General features: G+C 37.0%; 1 protein-coding gene across 2 annotated transcripts in view; it reads left to right on the top strand.

The window, feature by feature from the left end:
• Positions 1–20,412, top strand: part of SMC6 (structural maintenance of chromosomes 6) — a 37,769-nt gene extending 17,357 nt beyond the window's left edge. Inside the window, exons 18-29 of one of the 2 annotated variants that reach the window (XM_074581902.1) lie at positions 1,720–1,880; positions 3,625–3,760; positions 4,689–4,769; positions 6,679–6,849; positions 8,568–8,705; positions 9,465–9,610; positions 11,232–11,357; positions 13,037–13,142; positions 14,550–14,702; positions 16,436–16,533; positions 17,895–18,009; positions 19,076–20,412. In XM_074581902.1, the coding sequence (XP_074438003.1) occupies positions 1,720–1,880; positions 3,625–3,760; positions 4,689–4,769; positions 6,679–6,849; positions 8,568–8,705; positions 9,465–9,610; positions 11,232–11,357; positions 13,037–13,142; positions 14,550–14,702; positions 16,436–16,533; positions 17,895–18,003 (1,425 nt within the window). In that variant the 3' untranslated portion in view covers positions 18,004–18,009; positions 19,076–20,412. Of the gene's footprint in view, positions 1–1,719; positions 1,881–3,624; positions 3,761–4,688; positions 4,770–6,678; positions 6,850–8,567; positions 8,706–9,464; positions 9,611–11,231; positions 11,358–13,036; positions 13,143–14,549; positions 14,703–16,435; positions 16,534–17,894; positions 18,348–19,075 lie in introns of those variants that run through there. The other variant, XM_074581901.1, reaches the window with a different exon arrangement.

Raw genomic sequence — 20,412 nt, 5'->3', positions numbered from 1 at the left:
TGGGATTTGTCTCTACACATCTCTTGCTATGAGTTTCCAGGACCTTCCCTTTTTTTTTTTTTTTTTTTCCTGGGATGTTCACCACCACCTTTCTGGGCCTCTAAGTGGTCTATTTTCCCAGTCTAAATAGCTTATGTGCATATGATCATCCTCCGAACTGTTGTTGCTGTCTCGTGTCGCCATTAATTGGTGGTTTCAGGATGTATCAGTTCTGCGTAGTCTGAGTGTTACCAAAATTTGCAACCAGCCCCTACCGGTTGTACCTAGCAACTGGTAGCTAGGTACCAGTTGTAGTTGTAGCAGGCTTGTGCTTGAGACTTCAAAAGTTCCCCTTTGAGTATTCTGTCCCTCACTCTTACATGAAATTATCAGCACCTAGTGGCATTCACAGCCTAGTTTCTTTTTCACCTACCACAACTAGAGCTTCTTCGGACTCTGCGCTATTAAAGCATTTGGGATGAGAGTGTGTGTTGTGGTTGTTGATAGAGGCTGGTTAAAAAAAAAAAAAAAACCACAACAAAAAAACCAACAAACACCAACAAACAATAATCAGTTATTAAATAGGATTTGAATGAGGTGGCTAGCGACTGGTGTTGAAGTAAGATTACGTACTATTTTGATAAGAATCTATCTTTTGATCACCATAAAAACATGTTAATGATCTTAATTGATTTTTGATTTTCTGTTACTACTGAAGATATCAGCTCCAGCAAATAAGATGACAGGTAAAATCTTCAAGATAAAAATAAGATATATATATTTTTTTTTTTTTTTAATTAAAGAAAGCAGGGTATTCTGTGAGCAGCAGAACTAATGATACCTGCTTTTTGTGGATTTTGATTTTTCTCCAAACCCACTTTTCCCAGTTTGTCCTCTGACATTCCTGCTGGAAAAGAGGCAGTTTACGGTCTATCTAGTGCAGAGTTGACTGACTGTTTAGCAAGCACGGCTGTTACTGAATGGGATATGTAACAGCTGAATTTTCTAGGCTTTCTTTTCATAGCAGAAATGCTAGTTTTTGGTCTTCCTCCTCTGCCTTACCTAACCACTGATTTTCATAACGTTACTGTTGTCGAGCCCTACCTGAGCAATTTCAACTGAATCTGAACAAAGGTGAACGGGTATTGTGTGGATGAAATGATACTTCTGAATGGGTAACATGATTGCCTTGGACAAAGGCACTTGTGACCACTTAGTCTGGCACTGGCAATGTTGTCTTTTGTTTTTTTTTGTTTTTTTTTTTTTTTACTAGCATGTTTCCCTAGTCTTTAATTGAATATTGTTTGACGTATACTTCACCGCTTTCTTTGGAAGATTGTTTCCTGTATGCATATTCCACTTTTGACAGTTAAATATACCTGTGCGTAGTGACCTTTTGGTTAGTGATTTTTTTTTTATTATTTTTTTTCTTCCCATAGCAAACTATAAGGGACTGATTAGACTACAGAACTTACAATTTAGAGAAATTTGTAATAGAATAAAAGAAATGGGCAACTAAACTAAGTGGGTGGTTTTTGAGAGCATAAATGTCTTAATCAACTAAGAAAAGCAGATTCTTGACACTATAGATTTTCTTCACATTCTTTCATTACTGTTATTCTTACTTTTCATTAGGAGTTGGAAGTATTTCTGGGTATGAACTTCTAGACAAGTTTTGAATTGGTATCTTTAATTATGGTTACTTTTCTATTGGTGCGATAAGGCCATTGTATTTTTCAGAGTAGCCGTAAAGCTCGTGAAGTAATGCAGTTTAATCGGCCCCCAAAGAATTGTAGAGAAGCTTTCACTGCTGAAGGTGATCAAGTATTTGAAAGACGCTATTACTCTTCTGATTACCTCAGACCCAAGTTCCTCAGCAAAGATGTTGAAGCAGAAATAAGGTTAGCATCTTGTAATGTCGTATTTGTAAAAAGTGCGCATGTTGATATGAATAGTGGAATTGCATATTTGTCTATTTGCATATACACTACTACTCAGTCTCTCCATTTTCTTTCTGAGACTTAACACTTCCTTGTTGAGAATTCTGGAAAACCTCTTTATTTCAATGCCTTTCTGTGATAGGTACAAACCTGAGTTGTACCTCCATATTTTTTGTCTTGTGGCATTTAAATCTTGCTTAGTAATTAGGGATTTTCTGGCCTGAATGCTCCAGGAAAATCTAGCTACTTTCCTTTTTGTTGTGGTTCCTGAAAAAGAGTATGGAGTTAAAGCTATTTCTTTAAAAATCTAATATCTGAACAGTGGTGGTGTAGTTTACTGCAAAGGAAGCCTGATTATTCAAACAAAAATTACGTTGGCATGCGTAAGCCTATTGGTTTCAAGCTTTGCGTCTGTGTTTTCTCAGGCTTTTGACTTCACTCATGGTGGGTGTCTCTGATAAACTTGACTCCCCCCCTGCCCCTCCATTTTATTTTTTAGTTGTATTTTTTCTCATTAATTTCAAAATGGTAGTTTTAAAAGCCAAATGTATTTCAAAGTTTAAAAACTTGAACTGTTACCAAGCAAATTGGTGACAACAGAATATTTTATTTTGAGGCTTAGATTATATTACAGGCATATTAAGTAAATATTTCGCTTTATTGTATTAATAGCTGATAGTGTAGACTGAATTGAATGTTAAAAATTTATTTCTGCAAACTCAAAAGACTTAAGTATGTCCGTTAACTGTACTTTGTTCGTCTCAGTATATAATGAACTTCACTTAAAGACTGTCTTAACTTTCAAAGTGTTACAGGCGTTTCGTTACCAATATTGCTACAGGGGAATGATGTAGGCCAGCGAAAAAGGAAAAATGTCTTCCCACCTCCCCCTCTTCAGAAAGTAGCCTAAAGCAATGACTCATTTACCTGGAATAGTAGATGCAATTTATTGAACACTGATTCTGGGATCAGACTTAATCAGTCCGTTTCATGCATCTATAGGAAAAGTTGGATTAAACCTTTGCGTTATTTTTTTTTTTTTAACAGTAGTATTAGTAAAGCTTCCCCTTTCTTTTGCAGGAATGAAAGACTATCAAAGTTTTGCCATCTATAAATAATAATAAACAACTGCTTTGTTTTGCTTTTCAAATAGTTTTACCACAAACTTAAAGAATTAATTATGGGAATCTCTGGACATAACCTCCTTCTATAGAAGGAAAAGTAGGAGACTATATAATTTTTTTTTCTTCCCACATCTCTGTTAATGTATTTTCTCTCTGACTGGTAGTGTTTTGTCCTAGTCAAAGTATTTGTTTTCTTTCAGGATGCAAAAATATTTTTAGAAGTAACATCCCTGTTTAGTTCAAACATGTGGCCTGTTTGCAAAAATTGCAAACAGAGGTTACAGATGGTTCAAATTACATGAATGGTTTATCCGCTAGGCGCTGAACTAGGACCATCAAATAGCTATCTGCTATGAGTTCTGCGGTAGAGCTTTGGAGGTTCTGTATTGATCATTCAAACCTTCCAATGCGTAACAAACTTCAGATTTTTTTTTTTTTTTTTTGGGGGGGGGGGGTTGGGGCTGTGCTTTTTACCCTTTGTCTTGTCATGCATTTAATTTTGTGTATTTCTCTTTTTGTGTGTGTGTAATAAATAACATCTGTGTAATATATAATATCTCAATATCACTTATTTTATAAAGTCACTTGGAGAAAGAAATTGAAAACAAAAAGGCACAGATAACAGCATCTCACCAACATTTACGTTCCATTGAAAGTGAGATTAAGCAGAATGAAAATCATCTTCGTGGTCATCGACAACATCAAAAAGAACTACAGGTAAAATAGGTACAAAATTAATTTTTAGAAACTGGTCAGTCTTTCCCTATTTCACTTTGACTTTCGCAATATATTTTGAGTGGATGATAGTTTTTAATGTTGATCCTTACTTCTGTTGTTTACTTTTGTAGTATGTTTTCATCATTTAGGACAGAATGATAGAGGTCACATCAACCTTACCATATGCTGTTATTTCCTTATGGTATCTTCCCTCCCCCACCCCCCCCCCCCACCCCGTGCTAAATCTTGCAAATTTCTACTGCTTTTTTTGACACAAATAGGAAGTTGTTGCAATATTTAATGTAAGTTTCTTTTCCCTGCTGCCCCCTTCTTTATTTCTGTTGAGGGTTACCTCTTCATTTCCAGCATCTTGTTTCTCTTCATGCTTTTCATTTATACTCTTAAACTATTTAAATATGCTGAATAATTCACCTTCAAGTTTTCTTAATATTAATTTCTTTATAAACTAGTTTACAACTCATAGTCTTCTTTCTTTGTTTTCCTGTACTTCTAAGTAGGATATATATTTGTCATGGCCAATGATGTTACAGTTACACACTGTAAGATAATACATGCTATATAAGGTTATATTCAGTAAACTACAAATAACAACTAGCAAAAAAACTGGCACATGGACTCAAATTGCTAAAGATAAATATTTGAAGGAAAAATAAAATATATTTTATTCAACTGTCATGTCGAATGGAAATACAATAATACTTAATGATTTAAAGTGTATGTGACTTTCAGAACAAGTTATGTCTTATAAAAATGGATTCCATACATAAGTGGGAAGAGTTCTGACTTTTGTAGGCAGTAATGAAACTAAAAGACCAAATATCTTGCTTTCTGTGTTGACTTAAATGAACAAATGTGAGGTTTGGTCTTTAGATAAGCTCAAGAATATTTATTTTCTTTTTCTTTTCAGATAAAAATAAGAACAACAACTGCAGAAATAGCAGATCTTGAAAATATGGAAGAACACCAATCAGTGGACATCCGTACACTAGTAAGAATAAATTATCAAATTATGTCTAATAAGGATATGAAATAATGTCTTTTAATGTTGGCAGTGTTTTGAAATAAGCGAACACTGTAGGTTTTAAATTACTGTACCAGTTGGATAAATAATGAAGAATGTAACACTTTACAGGACCTCTACGATTATGGCAATGGCATGATTTTATTTATTTTTGGTGAATTTTTGTTTGACTGTTTTTTTTTCTTGTGGGTTTTTTTTGTTTTTTTTTTTTGTTTTTTTTTAATTTTATTTTTTACTTCTGCCCTTTTTCAAACCAATAGCACTGCAGGTTTGTGGAAGGTAAGGTGGTCTTGTAAAGGGATATTCTGTGCATTTTCTTTCCTCAATCCAGACCTGCAGTGCTGTAAAACTCTGGCTGGGGAGAAGCGGTGCTGTAGGTTTGGAGGTCAGAAGTAGCTCCATCTAAGCCATAGGTAAAGGCCACTTTGGAGCATACTTTATGTCACAGCACTGCTGCTCTGCCCTGAACCCACAGTTTCTTGCTTTGTTGTAGCTTCACCATGCAGAAGTTTTGAAGTTCATATACCGCTCTAGGGAAGGATCATGGTAGTACCATGGTTTCTCCACGTGTTCTTAAAATGTACACAAGAACAGAAGAAAAATGTGTGATAATCTGTTGTGATTTGCATGATGGTGGCCATGAATTTCAACTGTTACTCTGTAATTTAACGTATAGTTGGCGAAGATTTGCGTTCTGAGAATCATGCTGATAGATGTTAATAATAATCCTGACTTTAGTTGTTTCAGTTAAATTCTGTGCCAGTATTCCCACTATTTTATCTGCTATCTGTGAGAGGCTAAGTTGCTCCGAAATTTTTTTTTTTTTGTTACTTTTGATGTTGGCACAAACTCACACTTTTTCAGTGGTTTGTCTTTCCACGTGTGTGCACATGCCTGCGTATAAGTAAACATTTCAAAAATTACTCAAAGTAAGGGATCATTACAGATTCTGTGAACTCTTATAGGGTTTCTCTTTTCCAGATTATCTAGTTCTGTTGGTTTAAAAAAAAAAAGTATATTCTTTATCCTTTTGGTGAGATGGAAAAATATTACCTTTTTGTAGGAGAATGTCTTCCTGTTTGAAAATTATCTTATACTTGCTTTTTGAACCTCAAAATTTTTACCGTTGCTTCTGATAATAGTCTTACACAACTGGTAGATTTATATATTTGCTTTTCCTTATTCCTTTCTTGGATTTTTGTTGTTTTTCTGTTTTCTGCGCTTTCTGACCACTACTATGTATTGATTGCTGTTCTTTCACTTGGTATTTGTCTTTCATTGCTAGCTGGTTTTCACAATTGTGTGATTGTGAAAAAGAATCTTAGAGATACAAAGGTTCATTTACACATTTTTCCCAGGTTTTGGAATATTTATCTTTTTGAATCAGAAAGTATGTATGATGAAAATTCATTACAAATGGTATAATTGTCCAGGGAACAGTGATGATCCACTTACTCTTCCTGTATTCCTTTGTATACTGAATGTATATACCCTGTCACAGATCCAGAGGGAAGTTACCATGTTCTTTTGTATAAAAAAATTGCTGTAGCAAAATATTCTCATGACTAAGTCTTCACAAAATCCTAACCTCTTTAGTCTTTTCATCACAACTCCCAAATATTTTAATCCCCTTAATTTTCAGTTATATAATTAGGAAGTTCCACTTTTGCAGTTCGATTTAGTGGTCTCCTACAAGATCTGTCAGTCTCTTCTTTTGGGCTTTGGTGGCAACTGCATTGAGCTGTTCATGTTCCTATTAGAGTTAGAGAGTACGGCATGTAATCTTGTAGCCTGATAGAGATAATAAAAATCTTGTACGGTAATTTGCAAATGTATGTCTCCTTCTATTATTGTACATTTTAATGTATTTTGACAGGAAGATGAAGCTGAAGAAAATAAGGGTAAAATGGAAACTGTAAAAAAAGACATGCAGCAACAAAGCAGAAAAATGGAAGAACTAAAAAATATTCTTCAGGTAGCTGAAAAAAAATTTGAAGAAATGAGAGAAAAAATTCATCAAGTAGAAGAAATTGCCGGTCCAATTAAGGTAGCGATAATTTCATATTGTATTTTTAAATTGTTCCCTTTATGTGGCAAGGGGTAAGAGGTTAAAAGGAGAAAAGACTGTGCTCCTTCCTGAAACATTTAAGATCTGTCTATGAAAATGGAAATAGAGCATTCCATCTAGAGCATATCAAGAAATATGCTTGGCAATATTTTGAAGATGATATTGATTGTTAAGGGTAGATGCTATAGTGATTTATGTTTAAATAGAGTTTGTTTCCAGGTATTTTTAGTCCTGGACTGATAACAAAGAAAAAATAGTTTCCTTGACTTTTCTTTTTAACGCATCACACTTGTTGTTTAGGCTTCTTTGTTTGGTTCTGATTAAGGCCTGGCTAAGAATGTTCATACCTGATCGGTTTTCCAAATAGCATTTGAAGTTCTGTATGAAATGGTTGTCATTCTATAAAGTTGCATAGTCATGGAAGGTACTGATACGTAGATTTAATTATTCAAGACAACTGAAGATACCTGGAAATCACAGAGAACTAGCAAGTCTTAATATAAATAGCAGAGTAGGGACGTGCAAAACTTGATATTGGTAAATGGAAGGCAATGGCACGTTGCCAATAAGAACTAATGTTTTGAAAATGGATAATGGAAATAACAGTCCAGAATGTTTACAGTATTCTTGTATAAGGATAGAATGAGGAAAAACTTGGACAGATTGCTATAGGAATTTCTTATATGCCTCACTTAAATTGTATATTGCTATGTAGTCTGCCCAAATTAAAAAAGCAGGAGCAAACAAAAAGAGGAAGGAAGCAGGTAAGGAAAACAACTGCTAAATATATTAGTTATACTGTGTCTAATATGGAAATTCTAAAGATATGTTCTATCTAAAAAGAAGAACCATGTAAGAAAATAAATAGATTTATTCAGAATATTAGAATATTATTGCTTGTTATTAAGCAATAGAGGGCAACAATTAAATTCCTGAAAGGATTTTAGATTAGATGTGCTGCTATGTGTTCTACAGTTGTTTAATGAACTCTGACATATAGCAAGTTATGGCTTTAATGCAGGATTAGGGAAAAGCTAAGAGCATCCATTATTGTTGGTGATGCTTGGTTTTCTTGTTTGTTATTTTGGTTTGGGTTTTTTTGCGGTGTTTTTGTTTGGTTTGGGGTTGTGTTTTATTTTTAAGATGAGCCATCTAGTTGTCAGGGATTAGGAAGAAAATTGTCTTCTAATGTATGTCATTCTTTATATCTGTTTGCTTCTCTGGAAAGATAGTGTCACTTCAACTGTATCAACAATTACGTAGTATCGAAGTTGCTATTGTCTACATCGTATTATAGGTGTAGTGGGACACTGAATTTTCACACTGAAATGCAGTTCTGGCTGTCACACGGGCATCAGAAGTTCTGGCTAGAATGTGATGTATAAAATAAATGTAGTTTTTGGAGGCTTAGGAGAAAGGATGGGTTTTTTTCCAGCGTTAAAACATACCCTCAAGATACAGTTCTTAAAAACATTACAGGCATTTATTATGTCCTTGTCAGAATTGAGTATAAACTTTCTGATAATTTGCTGTTAAAGCTTTTGGACTTTAAAAGGAGTAGCCTTACTGAAAGCAAAATAAAATAGACAGTGTTAAAACCAACATAATTACCTGTGGTAAGTCAGTAGGCATTAGGGAGATGCTTAGGAATCTACCCCAAACAGCTCACTTATCACATCTTGATTTATTCCAAACAGGATGAATTAAACCAAGCTGACTCAGAGGTGGAAAACAGTAAACGCCGTTTGCAGCACTATGAAGACAAGCAGAAAGAACACTTGGCTTGCATAAAAAGACATAAAGATTTACTAGCTGCCAAAGAAAAAGAATTAGAGGTAGGTGTGGGTTTTTTTTATTTATTGAAGTCAGGTGGTCATGATTCTTCCAATATTTAATAATAAATCACTCCACTTGTACAACACACAGACCGTATTAATAGTCAGCTGCACTGAGTATTTTCTCATCTACGTCTTAAGCTGACTGTATCTAAATCAAGTATAAGTAATGTTGTATAAACGAATCGAGGCCTCTTTTTGTTTGGCAGAGCACCATTTCTGTCTTGACAGGTAAGTTAGAGGTTATCCATCTAGGACTCTTCTTCTGCAATGAAAAGATTAAAATGACTTAACCTTAAAATTTGTATTTCAAGTTAAATTGAATAATGCTATTTTGGGTTTTTTGGATGCTAAGCTTTTCCTTGTACAGACCTCATACCTGATTTTTTGAAGATTTATCTAATCAAGCTTTATTAAGTAAGTCTGAAATCACATCCACAAAGACTTTTGGAAGACTGTCCTATTTAATTATGGTGAATTTGGTTCTTTATTTATCTGTGTTAGCTAAATAACTGTGAACGTGTTAAAGATCTTAGAGGGATACAGTTCTTAGCACTGAAATAACTACCTACCTATAAATGTTGTTAGAAAAATTGTTAATGATAACTAGGTTTGCTGTGGTAAGTATGCAAAGAATGATACAAAAACACTGTTCTTCCTTGTAGACCTTGTTTTTCCACAGCACAAAATATTTGTTGTGAACACGAAATGGATTGTTTAAAAATGTAACAATTAACTGAGTTTCAAACATTGCTTTAGGAAAAAATTGCACAAGCTAGGCAAATCTACTCAGAGCGCATAGAAGTCAGCAGAACTGTTAAGAGTCTTGATGCAGAAATGAATCGCTTGAGAGAGAGGATAAATTCAGAAAATGATCGCCATGGAAACAGAGAAGAAATAGTACAGTAAGTAATCTTTAACATCTAAAGTTGTTCAGGTAAGATGGAAAAGATAGGAGAAAGAAGAGTTTTCTTGTTGACTCAAATTTATATGTGTTTTTAGTACTTAAACCATGTACAAAGGTATGAAAACATGCTGTGCTGATTGCTCAGTCAGCCAGTACTGAACAGGCTTTGGAGTGTTGAACTACCCTCTAGTGATTTTAGACAGTGTCTGTACTATATGTGTATATATGATGTTACCAATAATGAGATAGTATCCCAATTACGACTACGAGGTGTGAACGTAACTCACCGTTGTTCTGTGATGCAATAAGCATTAAACGTACTTCTGATCACAGAATCATAGAATGTGTTGGGTTGGGAGGGACCCTTAAAGGTCATCTAGTCCAACCCCCCTGCAGTAAGCAGGGACATCTTCAACTAGATCAGGTTGCTCAGAGCCTCATCCAGCCTGGCCTTGAATGTCTCCAGGGATGGGGCCTCCACCACCTCTCTGGGCAGCCTGTTCCAGTGTCTCACCACCCTCATTGTAAAGAACTTCTTCCTAATGTCTAATCTAAACCTCCCCTGCTCTCGTTTAAAACCATTGCCCCTCGTCCTACCGCTACATGCCCTTGCAAACAGCCCCTCCCCAGCTTTCCTGTAGGCCCCCTTCAGGTACTGGAAGGCCGCTATGAGGTCTCCCCAGAGCCTTCTCTTCTCCAGACTGAACGACCCCAACTCTCTCAGCCTGTCCTCATAGCAGAGGTGCTCCAGTCCTCTGATCATCTTCGTGGCCCTCCTCTGGACCCGCTCCGACAGGTCCATGTCCTTCTTGTGCTGAGGGCTCCAGAGCTGGACACAGTACGGCAGGTGGGGTCTCACAAGAGCAGAGTAGAGGGGGAGAATCACCTCTCTGGATCTGCTGACCATGCTTCTTTTGGTGCAGCCCAGGGTGCGATTGGCCTTCTGGGTTGCAAGCACATGTTGTTGGCTCATGTCCAGCTTTTCATCCACCAGTACCCCCAAGTCCTCTATCACGTCATCTCCCAGCCTGTATTGATAAGGAGGGTTGTCCTGACCCAAGTGTAGGACCTTGCACTTGGCCTCGTTGAACTCCATAAGGTTTGCTCGGGCCCACCTCTCTAGCTCGTCCAGGTCCCTCTGGATGACATCCCGTCCCTCTGGCAGATCAACCGCATCGCTCAGCTTAGTGTCGGCAGCAAACTTGCTGAGGGTGCACTTGATCCCACTGTCTGTGTCATTGATGAAGATATTGAACAGCACCGATTTGCATAACTAATGCATAAATTAGGCAATTACTTGAGGTTTTGACTGCAGCGTTTCAACAAATCACTCACCTTCGATATTCTTGACCACGGGGAGCCCAGTCATTCATTCTTGTTGGTGTAAGAGTGTTTTTTCAAAAGAATTAAAAATAAAGTAAAATTTATTTTTTCGACCACTTTTCGTTTGTGAACAGCATCTTACTTGACTCATCAAATGCTTTTAGGTTCACATTGATCATCACAAGAAAGTTTTTATTTGAATGTTTTGATTATCAAATTGATTTTTAGCATTTACAACCATAGTTTGGGTTTAATTTAATGCATGTTTATCCTAAACCTTCTGTTAATTAAAACAGGCAATTTCATGACGCAAAAGAAAGATATAAGGCTGCAAACAGTAAAGTAAAGAATTTAAAGAATTTTATTATGTTGCTGGAAGAAATAATGACACAGAGATTCAAAATATATTCGCAATTCTTAAGGTGAGTTAATTTCACTGTAATTTCATGTTTCAGATAAACTATTGTGTTGATGTAAGTAAGTGCCCATATTCCAGGGTGAAAATTGTAGAGCAGACGTGTGAGAATGAGATATCTTTAAAGTGGTATTCGCAGCAGTCTTTCTAATTTAATCTTCCTCCCAGATCCAATATTATTGTGCCTGACAGTTTAGAGGCAGCCTGGACAGACAGCTGGGAAAACAACATGCTCAGTGGAGGCTGTGTTTTGCTTCACCCAAAAGGCCTCAACTATGCTGACTTAAGCCACGCTGAGAGGAGTCTGGCCCCATCCTCTTGGCACCCGCCCTTTAGATACTGATAAGCGTTGCTGAGGTCCCCTCTGTCTTCTCTTCTCCAGGCTAAACAGACCCAGGTCTCTCAGCCTTTCCTCATAAGAGAGGAGCTCCATCCCCTTGATCATCTGTGTAGCCCTCTGCTGGACTCTCTCCAGCAGTTCCCTGTCCTTCTCGAACTGGGGAGCCCAGAACGGGACACAGTACTGCAGATGTGGCCTCACCAGGGCAGAGCAGAGTGGGAGGATGACCTCCCTCGACCTGCTGGCTGCACTCTTTTTAATGCACACCAGGAGACCACTGGCCACCTTGGCCACAAGGCCGCATTGCTGGCTCATGGTCAACTTGTTGTCCACCAGGACTCGTAGGTGCTCCTCATGTAATTTCATTGTGGGCCAAACAATCCCTGTGCAGAAAAAATTTCAAGCTCTTTGTTTAGATTCTGCAGTTTGTCAGCTGCTTCTGTCATGGAGTGTCCATACTGGGGGTGCACCCTTCCTTTCTTGCTTCAGTCCATTAGTATCCTGAACCTATGAATGAAGATTTTGAGGTGGCCTCCCTTCGAAAGGACTGATGGTCCGCTTTCCAGTGCAGCCCTTTGTCACTTACCATTCCCTTCAGCGGAAATTGAGGGATATCTGTGTTGGCTCTGCTTTTTGTACTTTTTGATCTGGGATTTGGAGGCAGTGCCAGTGTGATTCCGACAGATAGTAATGATCAGGAGAATACCAACCTTTGCAGGTGGAAGTCTAGAAATACTAATGGGTAAGATTTGCCTGCAGAATCCGATGCTTGCCTTTTGGGGCCCACATGTGTCAAACTGAATCTTGTTCCTAGAGTCCAAATAAATCCCACTCTTAAGATGTGTTAAAGAACCATAGTTCGTTCTTGAAGTAAGTGTGGTGTGTTGTCTACTGGGGAATTACATGCTAGAACTTGGCGGGGGGAAGGGTGCGTGTGGAATTTAATATCCTGGGGTCTACCAGAGTCCACGTAAATTCTTTTCTATCCTTACTGTGCAGTCCGAATACTGGATAGGAAAGCAATGGAATTTCATAATTTTCTATTGAAGTTGTGGAAGAAGGGGATGAAAAGGTTATTGTCAATTGAAACAGACTTCCAGAAAATGTAAAGCCTGTACTTCTGCATTTCTTACCTGGTTACTTTGTGTCAGTGACTGTCTGTTATATCCAGTATCAAATGTCACTTCTTTGAGAGCATAATTGATTTGAGAAAATGTTATTAATGGAGCAGGGCTTAGTATTCAAGATTATGATGTGCAACTGTTGATAAAAATCTGCTGTAACTTTTCAGTGTATTTTAAAACTAACTGACCTAATGACTGTTTGTTTGATTTAACTGATTTAAGGCTCCTTTCTTTACGATGCAAACTCTACTTTGACAATTTATTACGTATTCGAGCTTGCTCTGGAAAAATACTTTTTGATCACAAGAATGAGACGCTTTCAATAACAGTAAGTTATTTTAATATTACCTTAATTATCATAATATGTAATGGAAATATTAAATTCTTTTTAATATCAGCTGCTAGAACATGCGTTACAAAGGATAGAATAAGTTGTTCTCCCCTCTCCAGAATGTGATATGCTAAATTGTAGGATGTTGAAAACAAGCAGGAACAAAAAACGTATCACCATCTTATATGAGCAGGTTGCTGGATTACATGGAATAAATTTGGACTGTCATCTTCTCTGGTCTAGTGGGAGGTGTCCCTGCCCATGGCAGGGGGTTTGGAACAAGATGATCGTTAAGGTCTCTTCCAACGCAAACCATTCTATGATTTTCTGAGGATAAGAACTCACCAGCCATTCATCCTAGTCAATCTTTCAAAATGACTCATTTGTATTTCATTGATAGGAAGATTGCTTTTATTTGTGTGACTGTATAATAGCTCTAGTTGTTAAAACAACTTCTAATGGCTGAAAGCTTCAGTATTACGGTTTTTTCTGTGTGTCTTTTAACATATCTCCCAAAAAGTTTTAGTCGTGGGGGTGTTTACTTGTTTTTTCTTGTGGGAGACTTCAGTTTTAGGAATTGAGGGCAAAAATGTGTAGTGACAATACAAATACATGTTGACACACAATTAAACAGGTGAAGGATATGTATCTGAGGAACTTAAACTCAGTCCATAAAATACCAAGTCATTACCTGTTTTTCTTTATCAGAATACTTTTTTTTTTTAATACCTTATGTTTCATGTTTCTCATGCAAGAGATCTACATTTAGTCAAGGAAGGTAAATTAAAAAAAAAAAAGAAAAGCACCACCACCCCCCAAAAACCACCAAAAGACCCCACACCAAAATAATTATTTTCCCCCTTAGCTCATTAAAAGTAACATAATTAACAGGACAAGAAAATGCTTAAGTTTAATCTTAAAGGGGAAGTGCCACAAGGTGTCATCATAATCAATGGAACCAAAGAACTGTTCACCACGTTTCACGTATTACCAGTGACAAACCGTTGCTCCTTTAAACTCCTGCTATAAATCAATTACCTGCTTTTCTGTTGTGGCTGGTAACCACTGAATTTTACTGTAATATAACTACACTGGTATATATTAATTAAACATTGTTTAATAGCTATTAAAAATAGAGAATTGAATAAGGAAACACTGGCAGAGTCATTCAGTCTGTCCAATGTATTTTACTGTGGTGGAGAAAGTTGCAGCGATCCTAGAAATGTGCTATGAAATGGTTAGGGGCCATCCCCTTCCAGACTGGCAGTGGCAGTGAAGTGCATAAAATTGTTCTCAAGTGATCTCTATCTGTTCTTGTGTAAACGTGTTTGCTGGTAAAATTACGATTCTGTTAGTAAGTTTCTACTTCAGGCTTAAAAATGGCTCTAATGTTTTGATTTCAAGGTTCAGCCTCGAGAGGAAGACAAAGCTGCCCTTAATGATGTGAGATCCTTATCAGGAGGAGAACGTTCCTTCTCAACCGTTTGTTTCATTCTCTCTCTGTGGTCCATTACTGAATCTCCTTTCAGATGCTTGGATGAATTTGATGTCTACATGGTATAAACTTAAACTTACATTTGCTATTCTGATTTGTATAAATTAGTGAAACAGTTGAGTTGTTACCTGTATTTGGTTAGATTTTAAAACACTATAGTTAACTCTAAATAATAAATAAAAAAACCCCACAAACCAAACCCCCAAACCCCAACCCAAAACTTGGTAGGGACCTTTGTTCGCTTTGTGTAGTGACTTTTGAAGCTTATTCGGTTTCTGAAGTTGGTGCCCAGAGCTATGAGCATCACTGTTACTTTACATACTTAAACCTTATTTCAGTGCAAAAATCATAAAATATAACTTTTTATTAGTTCCCCCAGCCATTGTGACTGTGTTTGTCACAGATTGTCTCTGCATGTGGCTCTGACAGTTCTGGGTTTAGCATGTGCTTTGGCTTCTACCGGTTTTGAGATCAATGGGGATTTTTTTTCAGAGCGAGTGCAGCAATTGAGTTCACTGTTGCTCCTCAGAAACTTGTTTTGTACTTCATCCACTAGCATCTTTCCAGGATGCTGCAATGCAGAATAATGAACAGTAAATACTAATGTCAGCTAAAACTGATCAACCTGATCGTTGTGCACAGCTTCCCTGGATAGGTGATTAACCAGTTTTTTAATATATTTTTATTTCCTCCTTATTAATGTACAGTGTGGTATGGTTTGAGAAAAGAATTTGTTCTGAGACAGAGTTGATTATTTTATTTTGCCTTCAGTCTCCCTCCTCCATTAATGGATTTATTTGCTGAGTCTCCCAGACCTAGAGAGGAAAACAAGATAATATACTTTGTGTATAAAGAATTTCCAAAAGGAAAGTATGCATTTAAGGTGGTCAAGCAGTCATTTTTCAGATGACTTCCAAAGCTTAGGTCCTCTTTTACAAGTTAGTTGTGCAGAAGTTCATCCATCCATCCAGAAAAGGGTGGATACTCAGAACCGTAAGCTCTGCAGACAACTTCCATTTTGTCTGTTCCGTAAGTAATTCCACACAATTTGTCTTTCCACTGCTGTGCCAGTAAGCGCAACCTTACTGTTTCCACGTTCTGTAGTTACTTTTGGTGCTATCCTGGAGACCCACCACAAGAGGACTCCATCAGCATGTTTGCAAGGGAGGTACCTCGTTTCACACCTAATAAAGCGTAGAAGCAGAGCTTTGGTTAACCCCTGCTAATAATGGCTTTCCATTACACATCTTCTTCAGTAAGCTTAATGCATAAGGTTGTGTTCAAAATAGTAAGAATAATAATAAAAAAAATAATCATCATCATAAAAACAAGCCACATAATATTTTAGGTTTCATGCAACCCTTAAATCCTTTCAGGTAATTTTGAGGCAGGATTTTATAGGAAACATTATTCTACTAAAATGCAGTTCATCTCAGCATACCAATAAAGTACGAAGTACTACGTGTATATCAAAGCTGATAGAAAAACATCGTGAGTGGGAGTGTGTGATCGTTCCAACAGAAGCTTTCTGTTGTGCATGTATATGAAAAAGTAGAGTTTAAGAATTTCCAAGACTGTAATTTATAGCTTTTAGAATTTAACCCTGATGTTTCTCCACCTTAGTTTTTTATTAGACTTTTCTTTAGCTAAGCTTTATATAAATTAATTCCGATAGGTTTTTCTATTAATATATTATCTAATGAATTTGTTCTTAAGCATTTGTCGTGATTTGTGCAATGATAGGCCAGTGAAGCACACAGTCGGTACCATTACCTGATAAATGTTTTGTCTTTAGGACATGGTTAACAGAAGAATTGCAATGGATATGATTCTGAAGGTGGCTGACTCTCAGCATCATCGGCAGTTCATTTTGCTAACCCCACAAAACATGAGGTAATACTGTTGTGTTACTTTTCCTCGTACAAGAATTACATGGAAATTGCACTGCAAGGATTATAGCTTGAAAAAAGTAAATATGAGGAGAAAGGAATTTTGCTGCTTGCAGCGGTAGAACATCAACAATTAAGCAGTTCATTGCTGATGGTTCTGGGAATTTAATAGGCTTTTCACTCTTCCTTATGTAATGTCTCTTAATACGGTAGCTCAGTGGGACTTGAATCAGTTTATCTGAAGTAGAACAGGTTTTTGAAATGTTTTACTGTGTAAAGTAGGCTCCTGGTGGCTTTTAGCCCTGCAACTCCCTCTCCCATCACAAAATTAACATAGGACTTAGCATTTTTCCTATGAATACTACAGTAGTACTTTCAAGATGTTTGTAATTCGAGTTGATTTTTCCTTTTTTTTTTTTTTTTTTTTTCAATATCACCAGTCTAGAAACTGATAACTTACTCCTCCGTTGTTTGGTGGTTTTGTTTTTGGTTTTTTTATCTAGTAGCCCAAAATTCTTTCAAAAGCCCCATATAGATGCCTGGTAAAGCCATGCCCAGCTTAAGGGGACAGTCACTGTCTTAACTTTCTGCAGCCAACTCTTCTCTCTATTAGCCAAATGGAATCAGTGAAGCCTGTGGAGGATAATTAAGCAGTCTTCAAAATAAAATTTATTTACTTTTAATAGTGTTCTCTTGCTAGAGTCTATAAAAAGCAGAATAATGGTATTGTGTTGTTATTTAAGTGAAATGCATTGTGTGGGGAGTTTCTGAAACTGTATTCAATGCACGTACAAGGATTTTACATGTAGTTACTGTTTAAAAGCTGAATTCAAGTGCAGCTTAGTTTTGTTATATTTCTGGTACGTGTTGCATGTTCGTCAAACATTTAATATAACACAAGTAGGCAGGCACCTTCAGAAAAAATTCATTTAGGATAATTGTGAAGAAGCCTGTATAACTGTATCTTTAGTAACTTCGCTCATGCTTAGTATGACGTGAGTGTGATTATACATGTATAAAGTGTGTGCCACTTCAGATCCGTAAGGCAAATATGAACTGTATTTGATCATTATTTCTTTTTCTTTATCATAAAGTACCTTTTTTTTTTATAATTAAGGTAGTCTAATTGTTAGAAAACACATAATTGAAATCAGTCGTTGTCTTTACCTCAAGCTTTTACTGAAGTCTGGCTCCAGTATCAATTCAGTGAAGCCAGAACTTCATCCCACGTTGCTGTTTTCTAAAACTGACAAAGAAAAGAGATGGAATTATTTAAGGGAAAATATGTAATGGAAAGAATCAAGTAGAAATATTAAAATTTGTGGAGAAGAAACACTGTTTAAATGATGCATGCTTTATTTTTAGTTCTCTGCCTTTGAGTTCCCGTATTCGAATCCTCCGAATGCAAGACCCTGAAAGAGGCCAAAGGACATTGAATTTCCAAAAAAGGAATGACAAAGAGGATGATCAATAAGTATCTGTGTGTAAAACTACGGCATACTGTTGAGGATAAATGTGTAATGAATGATGTGTGTAAAGTTGTTATTTCCCGATGCTGGATAAGGGCATCTTTTGTTAGATACTCTCAGGAAAAGAAGAGGGTCCTGTATTTTTTTATTTTTAAGAGTTACTGTCTGTGTACAGACCAAGGACGAGCACAGTTTTGATGACGAGAAAATCCTGAATGTTCAGTTGATATTTTTAACTACTAACTAGTAGAATTTTTTTTTATCAGTTGTTCTGTTTTTTCCTTCTGGAAAAGGTGAAATATGTTTTGAATAACTATGGAGTAGTATTTTAATAAACACTGAGAACTGATACTTGCGGTAATGTTTTTAGTGTCTCTACACAGTTAAAATTAGCATTAAGTTAAAAATGTTGGTTTCTTCCCAGCTCTGCTTTATTTCTTAACCGTGTGCTAATTAATACGTGCAGCAAAACATGGTTCATTTTTTTGCCAGTGGAACGACAGCAGCTGAACATAAGAAGCTATTAGTGCTTATAGCGTATACTTTCATAATTAGAGAAGCGAAGAATTTATTTGCAGTGTATTCTCTGGGCATGTAAAAAGTGCTTTTATTTCTTCCTTTGTAGTTTGTAGGGCAGAGTTTGAGTTTCTTTGGACACAACTTTACAAAACCTAGCAAATTGTGGCTTTATAAATTTAGATATTTAATGCCAATAACCGAAGTTCTTGCACAGTCCCCGTTTGCAGGGACAGACTAAGTCTGTAGATAAAAATGACATTATAACAAACTAAAGTGACAGAATTCCTTCCAATCTAGAGGAATGAAGTGGAATAAGAGTTTTGGGAAATAATACAGTAACTTTTCTACAGCATTGTAGGTCTGTGTTTTGTTGGGTGTCCCCGCCTCCCCTCCCACCCTCCCTGGGCCTGTACTAGAGCAGCTAAAATAAAATAAATTTGCTTTATTTAAATGATACAAGCATTTATTGGGGATAAGAGGGACAAAGAAGAACCAGATTTTTCAAACTACCCCAAATTAACTTTTTTTTTTTTTCCTCTTCTGTTCTCCTTTCTCCAGGAACTTGAAATTGTTGGGAGCTCTTCAAAAACAATGACTTTTTAGAATTCAGCCATTAGACATACTTTTTTCTTTTTTTTTTTCCCCTTTTTTTTTTTTTATTTAACATTATGGGGATACAAAAGCCAATGAGACTGTTCCGAGAACAGCTCGGCGGTTTCTACAGTTATTTACCGAATAGCAATTCCTCAATAAAACCTCATTGCGGTGTAAGTTTGAACTCGCTGTTGCAGCTGAATTCGGTTTTAGCCACCGCACAGTATTTCATGATCTTCAGCGTTGTTCAGTTTTTCCACAAGCGTCTGTTAAACTTGTCCGTATCTCTGTCATACGGAAGCTAGGTAAGAACTGAAGGAAGTAGACTGAGAAAAGCTAGCGGCAGTTCTAGTGCATTCGACCTGTAGGAATTAAGTCTAGTGATCTTTTAAAGGCTTCAGATGTTTTCTTCTGAAAGCCCAGCAATGGGCCAGCAGCCTCATAGCAGCTTCCAGGAGGTCAAAAAGAGACCTTTTTGTTGAAGCGGGTGGCAGCAGAGAGCCAGGCAGCAGCCATAAACTGAAGCGGGGAGGATCTGGCTGGATAAACCGCGGGGAGGGATTGTTCCTGATGAAGATATGAGGCATTTGAGCATGTTGTCCTGACGGGTTGTAGAATCTCAGTCTTTGGAGGCTTTCGGGGTCGTCTGCACCTCCTTCAAGCAGGACAAGAGACCTCTGGAGGTCCCTACCAAATTAAACAATTCCATAATCCTGGGATTTGATGAGATATATATTAAAGATACTTACAACTTGTTTAGGATTATGTGAAAATAGTGTGTGTGGGGGGAAGCCATGTGAAGTGCGCACTTGGCAAAACCTGTCTGGAGCACAAGCCCAGTTTGCAGTGGGAGCCCTCGATGCTATTCATGACGATGAGCCGCACGTTCAGTTTGACTCGATTTTATGATGGAACTGGACTGTTTCAGACCCTTGTACAATATGAAATGAGGGAGTGGCATAGCGTTATTTCCTCATGATTTTCTTCAGCTTCCAAAAAAAAAAAAAAATAGGCAAGAGATAAAAGCAAGCATTTCTCTTCGTTAGTACTTTTATAATGAGTTGTGCGGAGAAAAGAGCTTCTCGCGTTCCTACTGAGCTGTCGCTGCAGCTTTCTCCCAGATTTTCTACAGACTTACTTGAAATATTGGAGCAGCTGGCAACAATTCTGGTGTTTGGTTCAGATGAATATATTGTATTTATTCTAATCTACCACTGTACCTGGTGCAACCGTGTGCCTGACCGTGTTTTATAAGCAGCCGTTTTCATGGTAGAGGATTAGTTCTGAATAAACAGTTACCG

This window comes from Larus michahellis, chromosome 3 (genome assembly GCF_964199755.1).
Source record: "Larus michahellis chromosome 3, bLarMic1.1, whole genome shotgun sequence".
Classification (NCBI taxonomy): Eukaryota; Metazoa; Chordata; class Aves; order Charadriiformes; family Laridae; genus Larus; species Larus michahellis.
Note: the sequence above shows the minus strand (reverse complement) of the source record. Positions and strands in the feature narration are given on the sequence as shown.